The following is a 14,591-nucleotide window of genomic DNA, read 5'->3' on the forward strand; positions in this document are numbered from 1 at the left end:
ATACTCATGTACACAAACCCTGTGAAAAGAGTGTTATTTGTTTATTTTTTAATCTATGAGCTAAAGTTCCTAAAAACCTTGGTAACAACAAAAAATGAATCAGGGGTTACTGTTGCTCTTAAGCCTTACACCATTTTACATAAAAGAGTAAGAACTCATTCTACCGGTGGGAATATAAAGTACTTTGATGAGTAATTTGGCAACAATAGTAAAATTGAAAACGTACAAATTCGAAAACCCAGTCATTCCACTTCTAAGTGCCTGTATCCAGAGGGAACTCACACACATGCACACAGGACAACGCAAAAGGATGCTCTTAGCAGCCCTGTTGTAGTAAGAAAAATTGGAAGCAAACTCCCTATTTGTAGGGCAATAAATAGGTTGATTTGTACACTGAAATGCTATGAAGGATTTTAAGGTCAACTAACTCTATATGTTTCAACATGAATAACCTCAAAACCAATTTTAAGTGAGAATAACAAGCTGCAAGAGAGAATATATACAGTGTAGCACTATATAAATTATCAAAAAATATATTTTGTATATGGTTATATATATGCAATAGAAGCATAAAAAGCATGGATGGGAATGACATGTGTAACTTTAAAAGGAACAAAAAAATTTCAAGCCAAAAAGAGAGGGGTAAGAAATATGCCAAAATGTTTCCACTATCCGGTAAAAGTAAATTACTAAATATTTCTTAGAAAAAAAACAATCTCACTCCCTTATAACACAAGCCCACCATTAAAACTGATGAAAAGGAATTTCTTTCCCTGGGTTACCTTTAGGACTGTGCATACCAAGTTAGAAAATCATAAACACTATATTAAAAGTATGTAAAACTTACTTCAACAATCAAGACATTCTGGAAGAAAAAGAGAAATGAAAATCAGTACAATGAATCAGACAGTGTTTCCAATTATAATTCAAGTCACATCATAACAAACTCTAAGGATTTATCCAATTCTTGCTTTAAGCTACTTTACTATATCGAACTCTGATTTAAACAAATGGGCCATCTGTTGGGATTTGGAACTCTTTAATATAAAATTTTCACTGCAATGGAATTTTTAAAAATAAAATTTGACCCATATGTTCATTTTTTAAGAGTTTTCATTACTTAAACGGAGGTCTAATCTTGGGCAAGTCACGAAATTTCTCTGGGCCTCAGTTTCCCATGTGGAAAATGAGGGACTTCAACTAATATGTGTATTCCAACTCTAACATTCAAAACTATAATTTGTACAATAACTCCAAAATCATGCATTTAACTTACCATATGGAATCCAATTCAAAATGCATTTTCTCAGTAGGTTGAAATTCATCTGCATTTTCTGGATGTGTTCATATTCTTGGACTAAACTAAAAGATACCAATGCTTCCTCCCACCATAAACCCTTACCCCAATTTCTACCTCTCAGAATTTTATAGCTGTTAGAACGCTTAGAGAAAATACCATCTAACAATTACCTCCGAGGTAGAGAAGAGTCCTATATCTATTCCTGGGAATGAGGCAGCATTTCACATACTGGTTATAATCATTGTCACAAGAAGATTCATGTTATATTGCTTATTTGTAGTTCTCATTTCTCTATCACATACCTACAAGCATCAGAATTTTAATGTTCTATATACTCTTCTAAGTCAGTGGTTATCAAGGTAGGGCACACAAGATCCACTGGGTTGAAAGAAAAGAACTTTTTTTAAACCTCACCTTATGTAATCTATAATTTTATAACTGCATGCATTTTATAATGTACATTATATTACTACCATAGTTCATATGCAATTTACTCCTTTCCTCATATCACAACTAATTTCTCTCTTTTCAAAAGATATTGTAACCTAAATCTTTAGGAAAATTGAATATACAGTTGATGCTTGAACAACAAGGGGACTAGGGACACTGACCCTCCACACAGTTGAAAATCCACATATAACTTTACAGTCAGCCCTCCATATCCACAGTTCCTCCGTATTCACAGATACAACCAGCCACAGATCGTGTAGTAAGGATTTATTGAAAAAAATTTGGATATAAGTGGACCCACATAGGTCAAACCCATGTTGTTCAAGGGCCAACTGTAATCAATTAATGGACCAAATAATTGTTTCACCACCTACCATGTGGTTCTTTCTCAGCATTTTCTCTAACCCAGCTAGCACATCTGAAGGACATTTTCCCATCAGTGACTTTGGCTCACTGATGCAGCAATTTGCACCATGGGATGGAATTATAGTTTGAAAAGAGCACTGAATTATGAGACAAAGAAACTGGATTCTAGTCTTGCCTATAATACTAAGTAGCTGCAAAACCTTGTCTAAATCATAATCAAAGACTTTTACTACTATGAGGCTGAGAGATTAAATATTTGCCACACAAAATTATAGTATCCAGAGTATGATGTCATTAATGTTTAAAAAATAAAAGAATGAGAATTGCTACCATTACCGAGAGCTTATTTTACATCAAATAGCTACATCCTTACTTAATAAATGAAAAATATGAGGTTCAGAGGTCAAATGACTTGCCTAAAGTCATAAAAATAGTCAAGTGGTAGAGAATAGATTTGAAGAGGGGTTTTCAGGGTCCAAAGCCCATATTCTCAACCATAACTGGAAAAAAGGGGAAAACTATTCATATATATATGTATCTGCACACACACAGTATCCGCCAGAGATAAACTGAAATAGAACGTCTAAATAATCCATAATCTCACCACCAAGAAACAACTTCACCCAACTTCTGCATCTTGTTTTTTTCCCACAATAAATGTGCTTACTGTGACTATCATGAAAAGAAAGTTATTTTAGAAGCAGAGACCTTTTAAGATCACAGAGCTATGTAGTGGGACAGAGCCATTAGGTGGGAAAGGCAAGGTCAAATGGAATCACAGAGAGCTTTGAAGGCTAGGTCCCTTCCAGCACTAAAAACTGATTATAGGAGTAAGGGCTTCAAATGACTTCTAAATATGGGCAAAGCACGCTGAAAGGGAAGGAGGATAGGTCTGGCAGGAAGGGAAAAGAGTCAACAGATTATAATTTCTCCTTTGAAGTTTTCAAAAGATGTTGAGGAAGACAACATTAGTTTGGCACGACCCTGATATGGGACCATAGAATTTGACACAAGTGTTGCATGTTAAAGTCGCCTTACAGATACTCAGTGAAGTAAGCTATAAACATTAAAATCTAAAAACCAGAGGAAGAAAAGAGCTTTGGAGCCAGATAGACCTGCATTTAAATTCAAGCTCTACCACTTAACTGGCAGTGTGACTTTGGACAAGTCTTTCAACCTTGCTGAGTCTTAGTCTCCTGATCTGTAAAATGGGGATGATAATATCTACCTCAAGAGGATTCTTGTGAAGCTTTTATGAGATTATGCCTTTATATCTGGCACTGTGTCTATAAGCAAAAAAGTAACTGGCAGCTGCAAAAAAAAAGCATTCCATCATTTATCATTGGTTACTCAAAAATCATTTCAGTGTATCTGAAGAATAATATTGTAAATATTCAGGTATTTTAATAGCTCTATTATCTCAGCGAAATGTCTATGCTGGAAGAATTTTGATGTATTTTAAACTCTTTTTTGGGATTCCTTAAAATAACAGTATGTTATAACATACTAAGTGTTCTAACTACCAGAAACTGTTTTAAGAGCTCTACATGCATTATATCACTCAATCCTCTTAACTCACTGAGATGACTGCCAGTAGCATCATATGGGAGACGAGAGGTTAAATAACCTGCCCAAGATCACATAGCTACGAGGTACTGAGCCAGGCTTTGAATCAAAGCTCTCCAGCTCTAGAACCCACACTTTCAGTCACTACATTATACTGTTTCTCTATCTTTTAAGAAACTATGTGCTGTCTATTTTTAAAAAGAAGACTGTCTTTTCCCCCATATATTCCTTTGAAGGATCCCAAATTAGATTCCCAGAGAAGCATACCAGCAGTACTTGGCAACACAGACTTGACGTTTAATGTTGGATTTTGCTGCCTCTTTGCTATATGACCTAGAGAAAGATATCTAACTTAGGTTGTTTCCAAGGGTTAAATAACCCTTGTTTGAGTGCATAAATAACTATCTAAACTGCCTCTTGGTGATGGATTGAAAGCACAGTGTTACTAATTGACTTGGTATGGAATGTTTTTTTCTTCCCCTTCAAGATACATACCTTTCCAGTTAAAGTTGAGAGATCATCTCCACCAATTACTTTTATGTCACCTGTTGACTGGTCATTCTAGTTAAAAAAAAAAGATAAATATATATGTATATCTTTCCACGTATACACACACATTTCAAATTATCAAACGCGAACTAGAAGATTTAAGAAGTTAGCTATCTAATGTCATAGCATTATGATAGTCTAAATGATACAAACTGTAAGAATTATGTCTCTAGAAATGAATGACTAGGTAACTTTCAACTAGAGATTAGTAAAAATTAAGAAGTTCTAATTGGTCATTACTGATTTGATGCTTCTAAGAGTCCTAAAAATGGGGTACACCCATTTTTGAGCAGGCAGTATTACAGAGGCCACCCATCTTCAGTCTCAGTAATTTCTGAACCACGAAAGAAGTTATTAGCATGACAGGTGTCTGGTTCTGGCCCTGGACCATTCCCATGAGTCAATCAAGTTGTAGGGTCTCGTCTATATCACACTTGACTCCAAAGATATTTCCCTCAAAAGTCTAGCTCAGGCCCAGGTCATCTTCAGCACAGTCTGGGAAATCGGGTCTGATCAGTAGTCCTTTAAAGCATACCTCTTAGGCTCCCAGTTTTATGCTATCACAGAATCTAGTAGAAACCCTTAAAAGAGTTTCAAAAGGGAATGCTCCACACCCACTGTAGTTGGTGGTGATAATGATCATAATTTGCTGTGCTGGATTCAAGACAGAAAACTGGAGTGAAAGAGCAGGTGAATGAAACAGCTTAGACTTGCCCTACCAGAGAGCAAACCATACCAAAGCTGTGGCAATTACAATGGTGCTGTACCAGCACAGTAACAGACAAAGAGATCAAGGAACAGAATAGAGCCCAGAAACAGACCCAGAAATATATGAGGATTTAGTATATGATAAAGATGGTATTTCAAGTCAGTAGGAAAAAGATGAATTATTCAATAAATGGTGTTTCATCAACTAGTAATCCATTTGGGAAAAAAATAAAGTATGATCCCTACCTCACAGCATACACAAAAATAAATTCCAGATGGATTAAAATCTAAACGTAAAAAATAAAGCCATAAGCAAACCAGAAGAAAACGTAGAATATTTTCACATTCTCAGAAAGGTAAAAACTTAGGCATGACATGAACCTAAACTGAAAGAAAAGATCTGTAACGAGTATTTCTAGTATACATTGGGCTCCAACAATAAGAATCCAATAGAGAAATGGAGAATGAACACGAGTAGGTAATTCACAGAAAAGAATGTCATAACATATAAAATGATATCTGAGAAACAAATAAACAACATGATTCTACTGTTCACTCATTCACACTGGCAAAACTTAAGTCTGATGATATATATTTTGGCAAGAGTGACAGGAAACAAGCACCCTTGTTGGTGGTGAGAGTATAAATCAGTACACTGTCCTTTGAAAAATATATAGCCATACCTATTAAAATTGTAAACACGCATGCCATTTGCCCCAGCAATCCCACTTCCAGGAATCAAAGCTACAAAAACACAAGTGTGCAAAGGTACATACAAGGATGTTCACTGTATCAACTGTTATAAAAAACAAAAATTGGAGACAACCAGCATGTTTATTAACAGGGAGCTATTTAAATTAAGTTCATCCACACAATGTAATACTGTGGAGCTATTAAAAAGAATCTGATAGGGCTTCCCTGATGGCGCAGTGGTTGGGAGTCCGCCTGCCGATGCAGGGGACGTGGGTTCGTGCCCCACTCTGGGAGGATCCTGCGTGCGGTGGAGCGGCTGGGCCCGTGAGCCGTGGCCGCTAAGCCTGCGTGTCCGGAGCCTGTGCTCCGCGGCGGGAGGCGCCACGGCAATGAGAGGCCCGCGTATCGCAAAAAAAAAAAAAAAAAAAAAAAAAAAAAGAATCTGATAATCTATACACACTGACATGAACAATGGTAACTAAAAACACCAAGTTACAGAGCAATGTGTTGCCTACGGAACCATTTCTGTTCAGCATTTTTAAAAAGTTTCTAACTGCAATTACCTCTGAGTAGTGAGAAGGGATAAGAAGACTTTCTACTTTTATATATAGGCATACCTCAGATATTTCGGGTTTGGTTGCAGATCATCACAATAAAGTGAGTGTCACAATACAGCAAGTCACAGGAATTTTTTGGTTTCCCAGTGGACATAAAAGTTATGTTTGCACTGTACTGTAGTCTATTAAGTGTGCAACAGCATTATGTCTAAAAAAACAATGTACAATACCTTAATTTAAAAATACTTTACTGCTAAAAAATGCTGTTGTTTATATGTGTAATCTAAAAAAATGGTTCAAACAAACCTACTTACAAAACAGAAATAGAGTTACAGATGTAGAAAACAAACATGGTTACCAGGGGGAAAGGGGCGGGGATAAATTGGGAGATTGGGATTGACATACACACACTACTATATATAAAATAGATAACTAATAAGGACCTACTGTATGGCACAAAGAACTCTACTCAATATTCTGTAATAGCCTATATGGGAAAAGAATCTAAAAAAGAGTGGATATATGTATATGTAGGACTGATTCTCTTTGTTGTACAGCAAAAACTAACGCAACATTGTAAATCAACTATACTCCAATAAAAATTAATTTAAAAATAAAATAAAATAGTCAAATACTGTGGAGGATGCAGAGACGTCAAATACTGTGGAGGATGCAGAGAAACTGGATCACTTATACTTTGTTTATGTGAATGTAGAATGGTACAGCCACTCTGGAAAACATTTCAGCAGTTTCTTTAAAAATAAAACATGAAACTATGGTAAAACCCCACCCCACCCCAAATAAATAAATAAATAGATAAAAAATTAAAATGCTAACCATCGGGCTTCCCTGGTGGCGCAGTGGTTGAGAGTCCGCCTGCCGATGCAGGGGACACGGGTTCGTGCCCCGGTCCGGGAAGATCCCACATGCCGCGGAGCTGTTGGGCCCGTAAGCCATGGCCGCTGAGCCTGTGCGCCCGGCGCCTGTGCTCCGCAACGGGACAGGCCACAACAGTGAGAGGCCCGCGTACCGCAAAAACAAAAAAAACCAAAAAACAAAAAAAATGCTAACCATCATGTGAGCCTTCAGTGAGTCTTAATCTTTTTGTAATGGTAACATCAAAGATCACTAATCACAGATCACCATAACAAATATAATAATAATGAAAAAGTTTGACCTATTGCGAGAATTACCAAAATGTGACACAGAGACATAAAGAGAGCAAGTGCTGCTGGAAAAATGGCATCAATAGACTTGCTTGACCCAAAACTGCCACAAACCTTCAATTTATAAAAAATGCAGTATCTGCAAAGCACAATAAAGTGAAGTGCAATAGGGACTCCCCTGGTGGTCCAGTGGTTAAGAATCCATCTTGCCATGCAGAGGACACCTAGTTCGATCCCTGGTTGGGGAGCTAAGTTCCCACATGCCGCAGGGCAACTAAGCCCGTGTGCCACAACTACAGAGCCCATGCAGTGTGAAAGATCCTGCATGCCACAACTAAGACCTGACACAGCCAAAAAATAAATATTAAAAAAAATTACTTAAAAAAACGTGAAGCGCAATAAAACGTGGTGCGCCTGTACTTCTAATTTTGTCATACACTTCTATATATGTGTCCGTATTTTATGGAGTGTTATTTTTGAAAATCACAAATGGGCCAACAGTATACAGTGTTGCAAACTAAACGTAAGATACGTAAGTATGACTACCAGTATCAAAAAACTCTTGCATATTACTTCTCATCTTAAGGAAATTTCGGACACCTCTTATTCTAACTAACTTAAAACCTAGAGTTTCAAAGACAGAGAATTAATAGCAAAAAAAACCCAAAAAGAAACAACTGTATGAAACCTGAAGCTTTCAATGAGAGCGAATCACAGTAGTAAACGATTTACACAGTAAATCAAGTTAAATAGCGACATCTTCTGTATAAATTTGGTATTACAGTCGACTTCAATTGACCCTTTTTTACAGAGAAAAGGAGTAAAGATCTGAGAACTGAAAAGTATGGAAAAAACCCTGTGATCCAAAGGCGATGGTGATAGGGTAAGAGACAAGAGAACTCCAAGCACGCAAGACACTGCTGCTGCACTAGATCTAAAACTCCATATTTCCGTTCGCCCCAAGGGTTTTAGCTTCGAGGTTCCTTTTTCTGGAAACACAGCCACCTTTTAAATGAAGGGTAATACAGAAGATTCAGTTAAGAAAAATGTTACAGTCCACTGTGCTAGAATACAGGTATAAGTGCCCAAATTGCATACAAATGGCACCCATGAATCAATTACCCCACCAGAGGATTTTCCCTTGCTCCCTCCCTTCCTGTCTATGACAAGCTTCCCACTGTATCCCTGCTGCATTTCATTACTGAGTGACTCTTATGTGCTTCATCTTTAAGGAGATGATGGGACTGGCATGGGAGAGCCCGATATGTCCTTAACTCAGAATGTCACTGTCAACTACATAAAATCCCCAGAGAAGCTCTTTGGGTCTACCAAATACATACCCTCCGTGTCTGTGTTTCCATTTTATCTACCTTTTCTCGAGTCTACGTAAAAAAGAGAGAAAGGAAATAGGAAGGAACTTTCTTATTTGTCTATCCCTAAAAATTTTGCAAACCTCCAGGTAGCAACAGGAACTGAAGCTTGGTATAGGAAAAGAGGAGAGAAAGCTGTGTGAAAACACGTTAATGAGTGGGCTGCAAAAGAACGGCTTGGAACAAACAGGTTGAGACCATAAGAAGAGAATGCAGAGAGGTTAATCACCAAAACTGGGCTCCCAAGAGGGTGAGACTAGGAGTATTACTGACGTAGGAAGTCCAGCCTTAGCACTTAGTGGCTTAGCGATATGTGCCTTCCTTTTTGCAGTGAACTTCAGATCATTCTTTAGGACCCTAGAATGGAGTTATGGGGAAACAACTGTTCCTTCTACATCCAGCTAGGTCCCAAGTCCACCACACTCAATCATATTTTCTCTTCACGTCATAATTTCAACCATCCTCTGTGTCCTTTAACTGGTCTCCTGTACCCTGATCAAATATCAACAAAAGTGAGAATATTAGAATCATGAACTTTTAGAGGTAGACTGCACCTCAGATGAAAAACGGCAGATATCCAATTTTCTAAAAATATATGCAGAAAATAGTAAGTCTGGAAGGATATATGCCCAGGTAATAAGTCAATTTATTTACCTGTTATTTTAAACTTAAAATGTTGCTTTAAAGGAAAAAGAAGCTATTATCAGTTTTAAAAATGATGCTGATGAAGCAGGGCCCTTATAGATGATCTAATCCTGCACTATCCAATATAATAACCACTAACCACATTATTTAAAATTAAATAAAACTAAAAATTCAGGGACTTCCCTGGGGGTCCAGTGGTTACGAATCCGCTTCCACTGCAGAGGGCACGGGTTCAAGCCCTGGTCAGGAAACTAAGATTCAACATGCCGCGCAGTGTGGCCCCAAAAAACAAACCAGAGCCTCTGTTGCATGAGATATATTTCACAGCCTCACAGTCACATGTGGCTAGTGGCTCCGTACTAGACAACACAGACACAGAACATTTCCATCATCACAGAAAGTTCTGTTGGTCAGCATTGCTCTACACACATCAAAGATATCATTTAGTACAACAGGGTACCAGAAAAGATTGAAGTGTTAGTGCTGATATTTAATATCTAGTATTTTCAAGTACACTGTTTTCAAACCTTCAGAAGTTATTGCAACCTGTCTTCTTGTTTTTCATTCCATGTCTGGTTTGGGACTAGGATCTGACAAACATGTTCTATAGAACCACTCTTCATGGCCTAAAAGATAGTACCTTGCATACAACAGGTGGTAATATGTTTGCTGAGTGAATTAATCAATTTCCTTAATTTTAAAAAATTTGTTTATTTATTTATTTATTTATGGCTGTGTTGGGTCTTCGTTGCTGTGCGCGGGCTTTCTCTAGTTGTGGTGAGCAGGGGCTACTCTTCGTTGTGGTGCACGGGCCTCTCATTGTGTGGCTTCTCTTGTTGCAGAGCACGGGCTCTAGGCACACGGGCTTCAGTAGTTTTGGCACGCAGGCTTAGTAGTTGTGGCTCGCGGGCTCTAGAGCACAGGCTCGGTAGTTGTGGCCCATGGGCTTAGTTGCTCCACAGCATGTGGGATCTTTCCAGACCAGGGCTCGAACCCATGTCTCCTGCATTGGCAGGTGGATCCTTAACCACTGCGCCACCAGGAAACTCCCTCCTTAATTTTTTTTAAAAATAGAAGTTGTGGTTTCATGGGGCCAAACCTGACCAGTACCTTCATGTTCTACTAATCAGGGTGCTTACATAAAACCTAAGTTGTCCGACAAGGACTACATCACAGTGAAAATCCACAGGCAAGAGTTAGAAAGTATACTTTTGACTCTAGTTCTGTTAGTGTTTCCTTATACCATGGACAGTACACATCCCCATTCCTGCCAATTTAAACTGAACAAATTCTTTTCTCCATCCACGTCTATGGTCTTAGTTCAATAAGCAGGAGAAAGGCATAAATCACTTCACTTTCTTTATATAAATAGATAGATTTACAGAAGATAAGCTTTAGACTATCTAGTGTCAACATCAAAGTGGTACGTTTACATTTAACTTCAACTGTTCTGGAGAAAAAAGCATACCTTAAAGCCATTAACTAAATACATACAGAGAAAAGTGTCAGACCAAAAGCTACTGACCTCTTCTTAGACGAGACACTTTAAGAAACTACTCCAATATTTTCTGCATTTTTCTTCAACAAGCTCACTCAAAAAGTCAGTTTCTTACAAATAACAAATTGCTATAAAGTAATTTGTACCTTTGACATACTAAACAGATAGCCTAATCAAGCTACTAATCAAGTGACTTCCAAGATTAAGACTGAAACTTATAGCTTTCTGAACCTTGACCCTAACTGAGGAAAAATCCCATAACTGGCAAAATGAATTGTTTGCATGCAAAACTTCTGAAGAAATAATAGGAAGCCCATATTAGAGGATCCAAGTCAGTTAAAAGTTTTCCCAAATAAGACTCTCAGTTCTGCACAGAATTAAAGGCCTGTGTTCAAATTGAAGACCTGTATGATCCTGGGCAAGTCACTTAATCCCTCTGCCCCTCATTGTTCTCAAATGTACATGGAGATAATAATTCATAACTCAAAAGTTTTCTGCAAGATTTAAAATCCTAAGAAGAGGGACTTGCCTGGTGGTGCAGTGGTTAAGACTCTACACTCCCAATGCAGGGGGCCTGGGTTCGATCCCTGGACCAGGAACTAGATCCCACATGCATGCTGCAACTAAGGAGCCCGCCTGCTGCAACTAAAACCCGACACAACCAAATAAATAAATAAATAAATATTTTTAAAATAATAATAATGAAAAATAAATAAAATAAAATTCTAAGAAGAATTTCATTTTAACATAAGCCATTTAGTCTGGACACACCATAAATCAGGTTAATTTCTCCTTTGCTTAGGGCCCACAAAAAATATTCCCACAAAAAATTTACTTGTTGGACAACTTTCCCTCTCGAGACTTCCTCATTTTTTTTTTAAATTAAACTATTTTAGTAAAAAAAAAAATTCACTGCAAAATTGAACTCACAACAGAGAAAATACATTTGCACACTTATCAACTGTGTCTTTTTTTAATATCACAGAGCCTTAGGGATAGAAAAGTCATTGAATATATAGTACTACATTTTATTGTTCTAAGATGTACATTCACATTTTAATACCCCTGAAACTGACATATTACAATCAACAGCAACTTACAACAATAACTGACAGCGTCTTCTTTCTTAGCAGTACAAAAAATAGTGGTAAATCTTAAAATCAGTGCTAAGATTTAATGAAACATGGTATTTGGAATCCCCAGGCAATCTGTCAACTAGGCACTAAGCAAATAAAATTCTGCCTAGCTACTCTAAGTATGTAAACTATAATGTGAGTGTATATACACAGAGAGAAAATTCTTCAAAATATTAGAAATAAAAGTGGTAGTGGAATTTAGGGTGACTTAATTCCTTTATAACTTTCCATGGTTGTATGTTCTTTATAATAAACATGTATTTTTTAATCGGAAAAATACAATTTTCATTCTGAAGAAAAACTAGATGGGGTGTGTTAATATTATTATGGCTCTTTATATATTCTGGGAACATTTAATAGTTCATGGAGCATTTCTTTAGGATAAGTACAGAACAGTTAATGTTTAATTCACTGTTTCAAACTGGTCAAGATCAACATGTAAAACTGCATTAACATCAATGTTACTGATGCTGCAATTTTAAATTCCCATTTTATGATTATATCAAATTAAATTGCCTGTTTTTTTATAGGCACATGTGACTATCTTCCACAACAAGCTGATGAATTATTAAATAGGGTAGAAATGTTACTTCAAATCAACAGAAAGTATATGGTTTTCCTAATTTCTATTGTTTAGTAGTAAATCTACACAGAATTTCACATAAAACAGAACAGATACTTTTTTCTCTATGTGAAAATTTACCTAAATGTTTGCTTTAATCATGTTGAATGTTCCAACGCTTTTTATCAGTTGAGGAGTTCAGCTTAACAATCCTCTAACATCTGAAACTAATAGGAAAAAAACTAGGACTTCCCTGGTGGTCCACTGATTAAGACTCCAAGCTTCCACTGCAGGGGGCACAGGTTCGATCCCTGGTTGGGGAACTAAGATCCTGCATGCCACGCAGCGTGGCCAAAAACAAACAAACAAAAAAATAAAAATAAAAAACAACAAACAGGAAAAAAACTAAAAGTAGAAAATGGAATTAAAATGTCAAAGTGTTTCTACCGCTTCAAAATTGCTCTATAACTATAAAATACTCTTAAAAATATTAAACTCCTCTCAGTTTTTTAATGAGCTTTCTTTTCACAGAAAGAACATTCTGCACAAGTCCCCAGAGCAATGAAGTATAAGTCATAAAGTAACAAAATTGATTTTTATGTGCACATGTGGGGGGCGGGGGGGCGGTGCTTAAGAAGACCAAACAGAGAAATCAAGCCCTGGACTGTAAGCCCATGTTTTGCCTCTAAGCAACAACATATTAAAGCCTGGGCAGCTATACTGCCTAGAATTAAATCTTAGTGTAAATCAGCAAAATAAATAACTTCTGTTGAGTAAAAATCCAAATTTTGTATTTAAGCAAGTCTTTAATTCAAGTGAGACTCTGACACGTTAAAAGGAGCTTATGAGTATGAAGTAATGTCATGATATATGAGCACAAAGGGTTTTAACAGGATAGGGAAAATGTCTATGATAATGCTTAAATGGCTGTCCAATCACCCACAGGACTGATGAAAATGGAGAAAAGGTCAAAGACTTGGGTCAAATAGATGATTAACGAAGAGAATGGAGGCTGAAAGTTAAATGTAGATAAGTGGTCTTATGCTCAATGAAAATGTAAACATAAGCCAAGTTTCTACAAAGATGCACTACAATACTGACTCATGAAAGAGCAAAGATCAGACATTTATTCTAATCCTTGAAGAAGCTAGGAAAAATCCTATTTTTAAGGAAAGGAGTAACTCTCAGGAACTACAATGACAACATACAACCAGAAAAAAAGCAACAGTATGAAGTAATAAAAATCAAACATTCACACGATCAAAGAAATTGTGGATGATGAAATTCACGAGTAAAGATGACTTGGATTTTGATTCACCACAAAGTGTCAATATTCTGAAGCATTTGAGATTGTGTGACACAGACAAAGCGACTGTGACTCAAAAGTGGTCTTTTCAATGTGCTAATGCTCTCGCTCCATACGCACTTTCTAAGAGACAACTGTTGACCCACCTTATTACTCACACCTAACTCCAAATACGACTCCCCCTCAAGTCAATCTAGCTCCAGAGAGGACATCTGCCACCAGTAAGTACAGTCAAAAGAGTATATCCCCCAAGTCCCAAGAGCAATTCCGAAAACGGGTTTTTCAAAATCCAAAACAAAACAAAACAAAAGTAAACCAAAGAACCTTTAAAATAAGTATAGGCGACTAGTTTGAAAAAGACAATATTTACTTGGATATACAGTACTAGGGAATATATTAGAAAATCTCACTCTAACCAAGTAAAATGAACATGTAAGTATAGTTTGCAGAGCTTCAAAAACATACAGGAAAACCTACAGTTGCCATGGGTTTTTTTGTTTTGTTTTGTTTTTATTTCAGCAAAACATAGTCCTTCACATCAAATTAATGTTAATTTGAATTCATATGGTTTTGTTTTTATCTATTATGTAGATCAATTTTGGTTCTTTAGTTGTATAAGTTATAAGCTAATGGAATTTATATATAACCAGCTAAAGCTCATACATATAGGATACATATAATAAAAATGCCACGTTTATTTTAAACATGCATTAAATATA

General features: G+C 36.7%; 1 protein-coding gene across 1 annotated transcript in view; it reads right to left on the bottom strand.

Moving 5' to 3' along the window:
* The window catches only part of HPRT1 (hypoxanthine phosphoribosyltransferase 1), a 32,127-nt gene that overhangs the window by 6,353 nt on the left and 11,183 nt on the right, over window positions 1-14,591 (bottom strand). The window contains exons 4-5 of the mRNA XM_060002903.1: window positions 4,178-4,243; window positions 848-865 (exon numbers count right to left, since the gene is read on the bottom strand). Of these exons, the coding sequence (XP_059858886.1) occupies window positions 848-865; window positions 4,178-4,243 (84 nt within the window). The remainder of the gene's footprint in view (window positions 1-847; window positions 866-4,177; window positions 4,244-14,591) is intronic.

Source organism: Delphinus delphis, chromosome X (assembly GCF_949987515.2).
Source record: "Delphinus delphis chromosome X, mDelDel1.2, whole genome shotgun sequence".
Taxonomy (NCBI): Eukaryota; Metazoa; Chordata; class Mammalia; order Artiodactyla; family Delphinidae; genus Delphinus; species Delphinus delphis.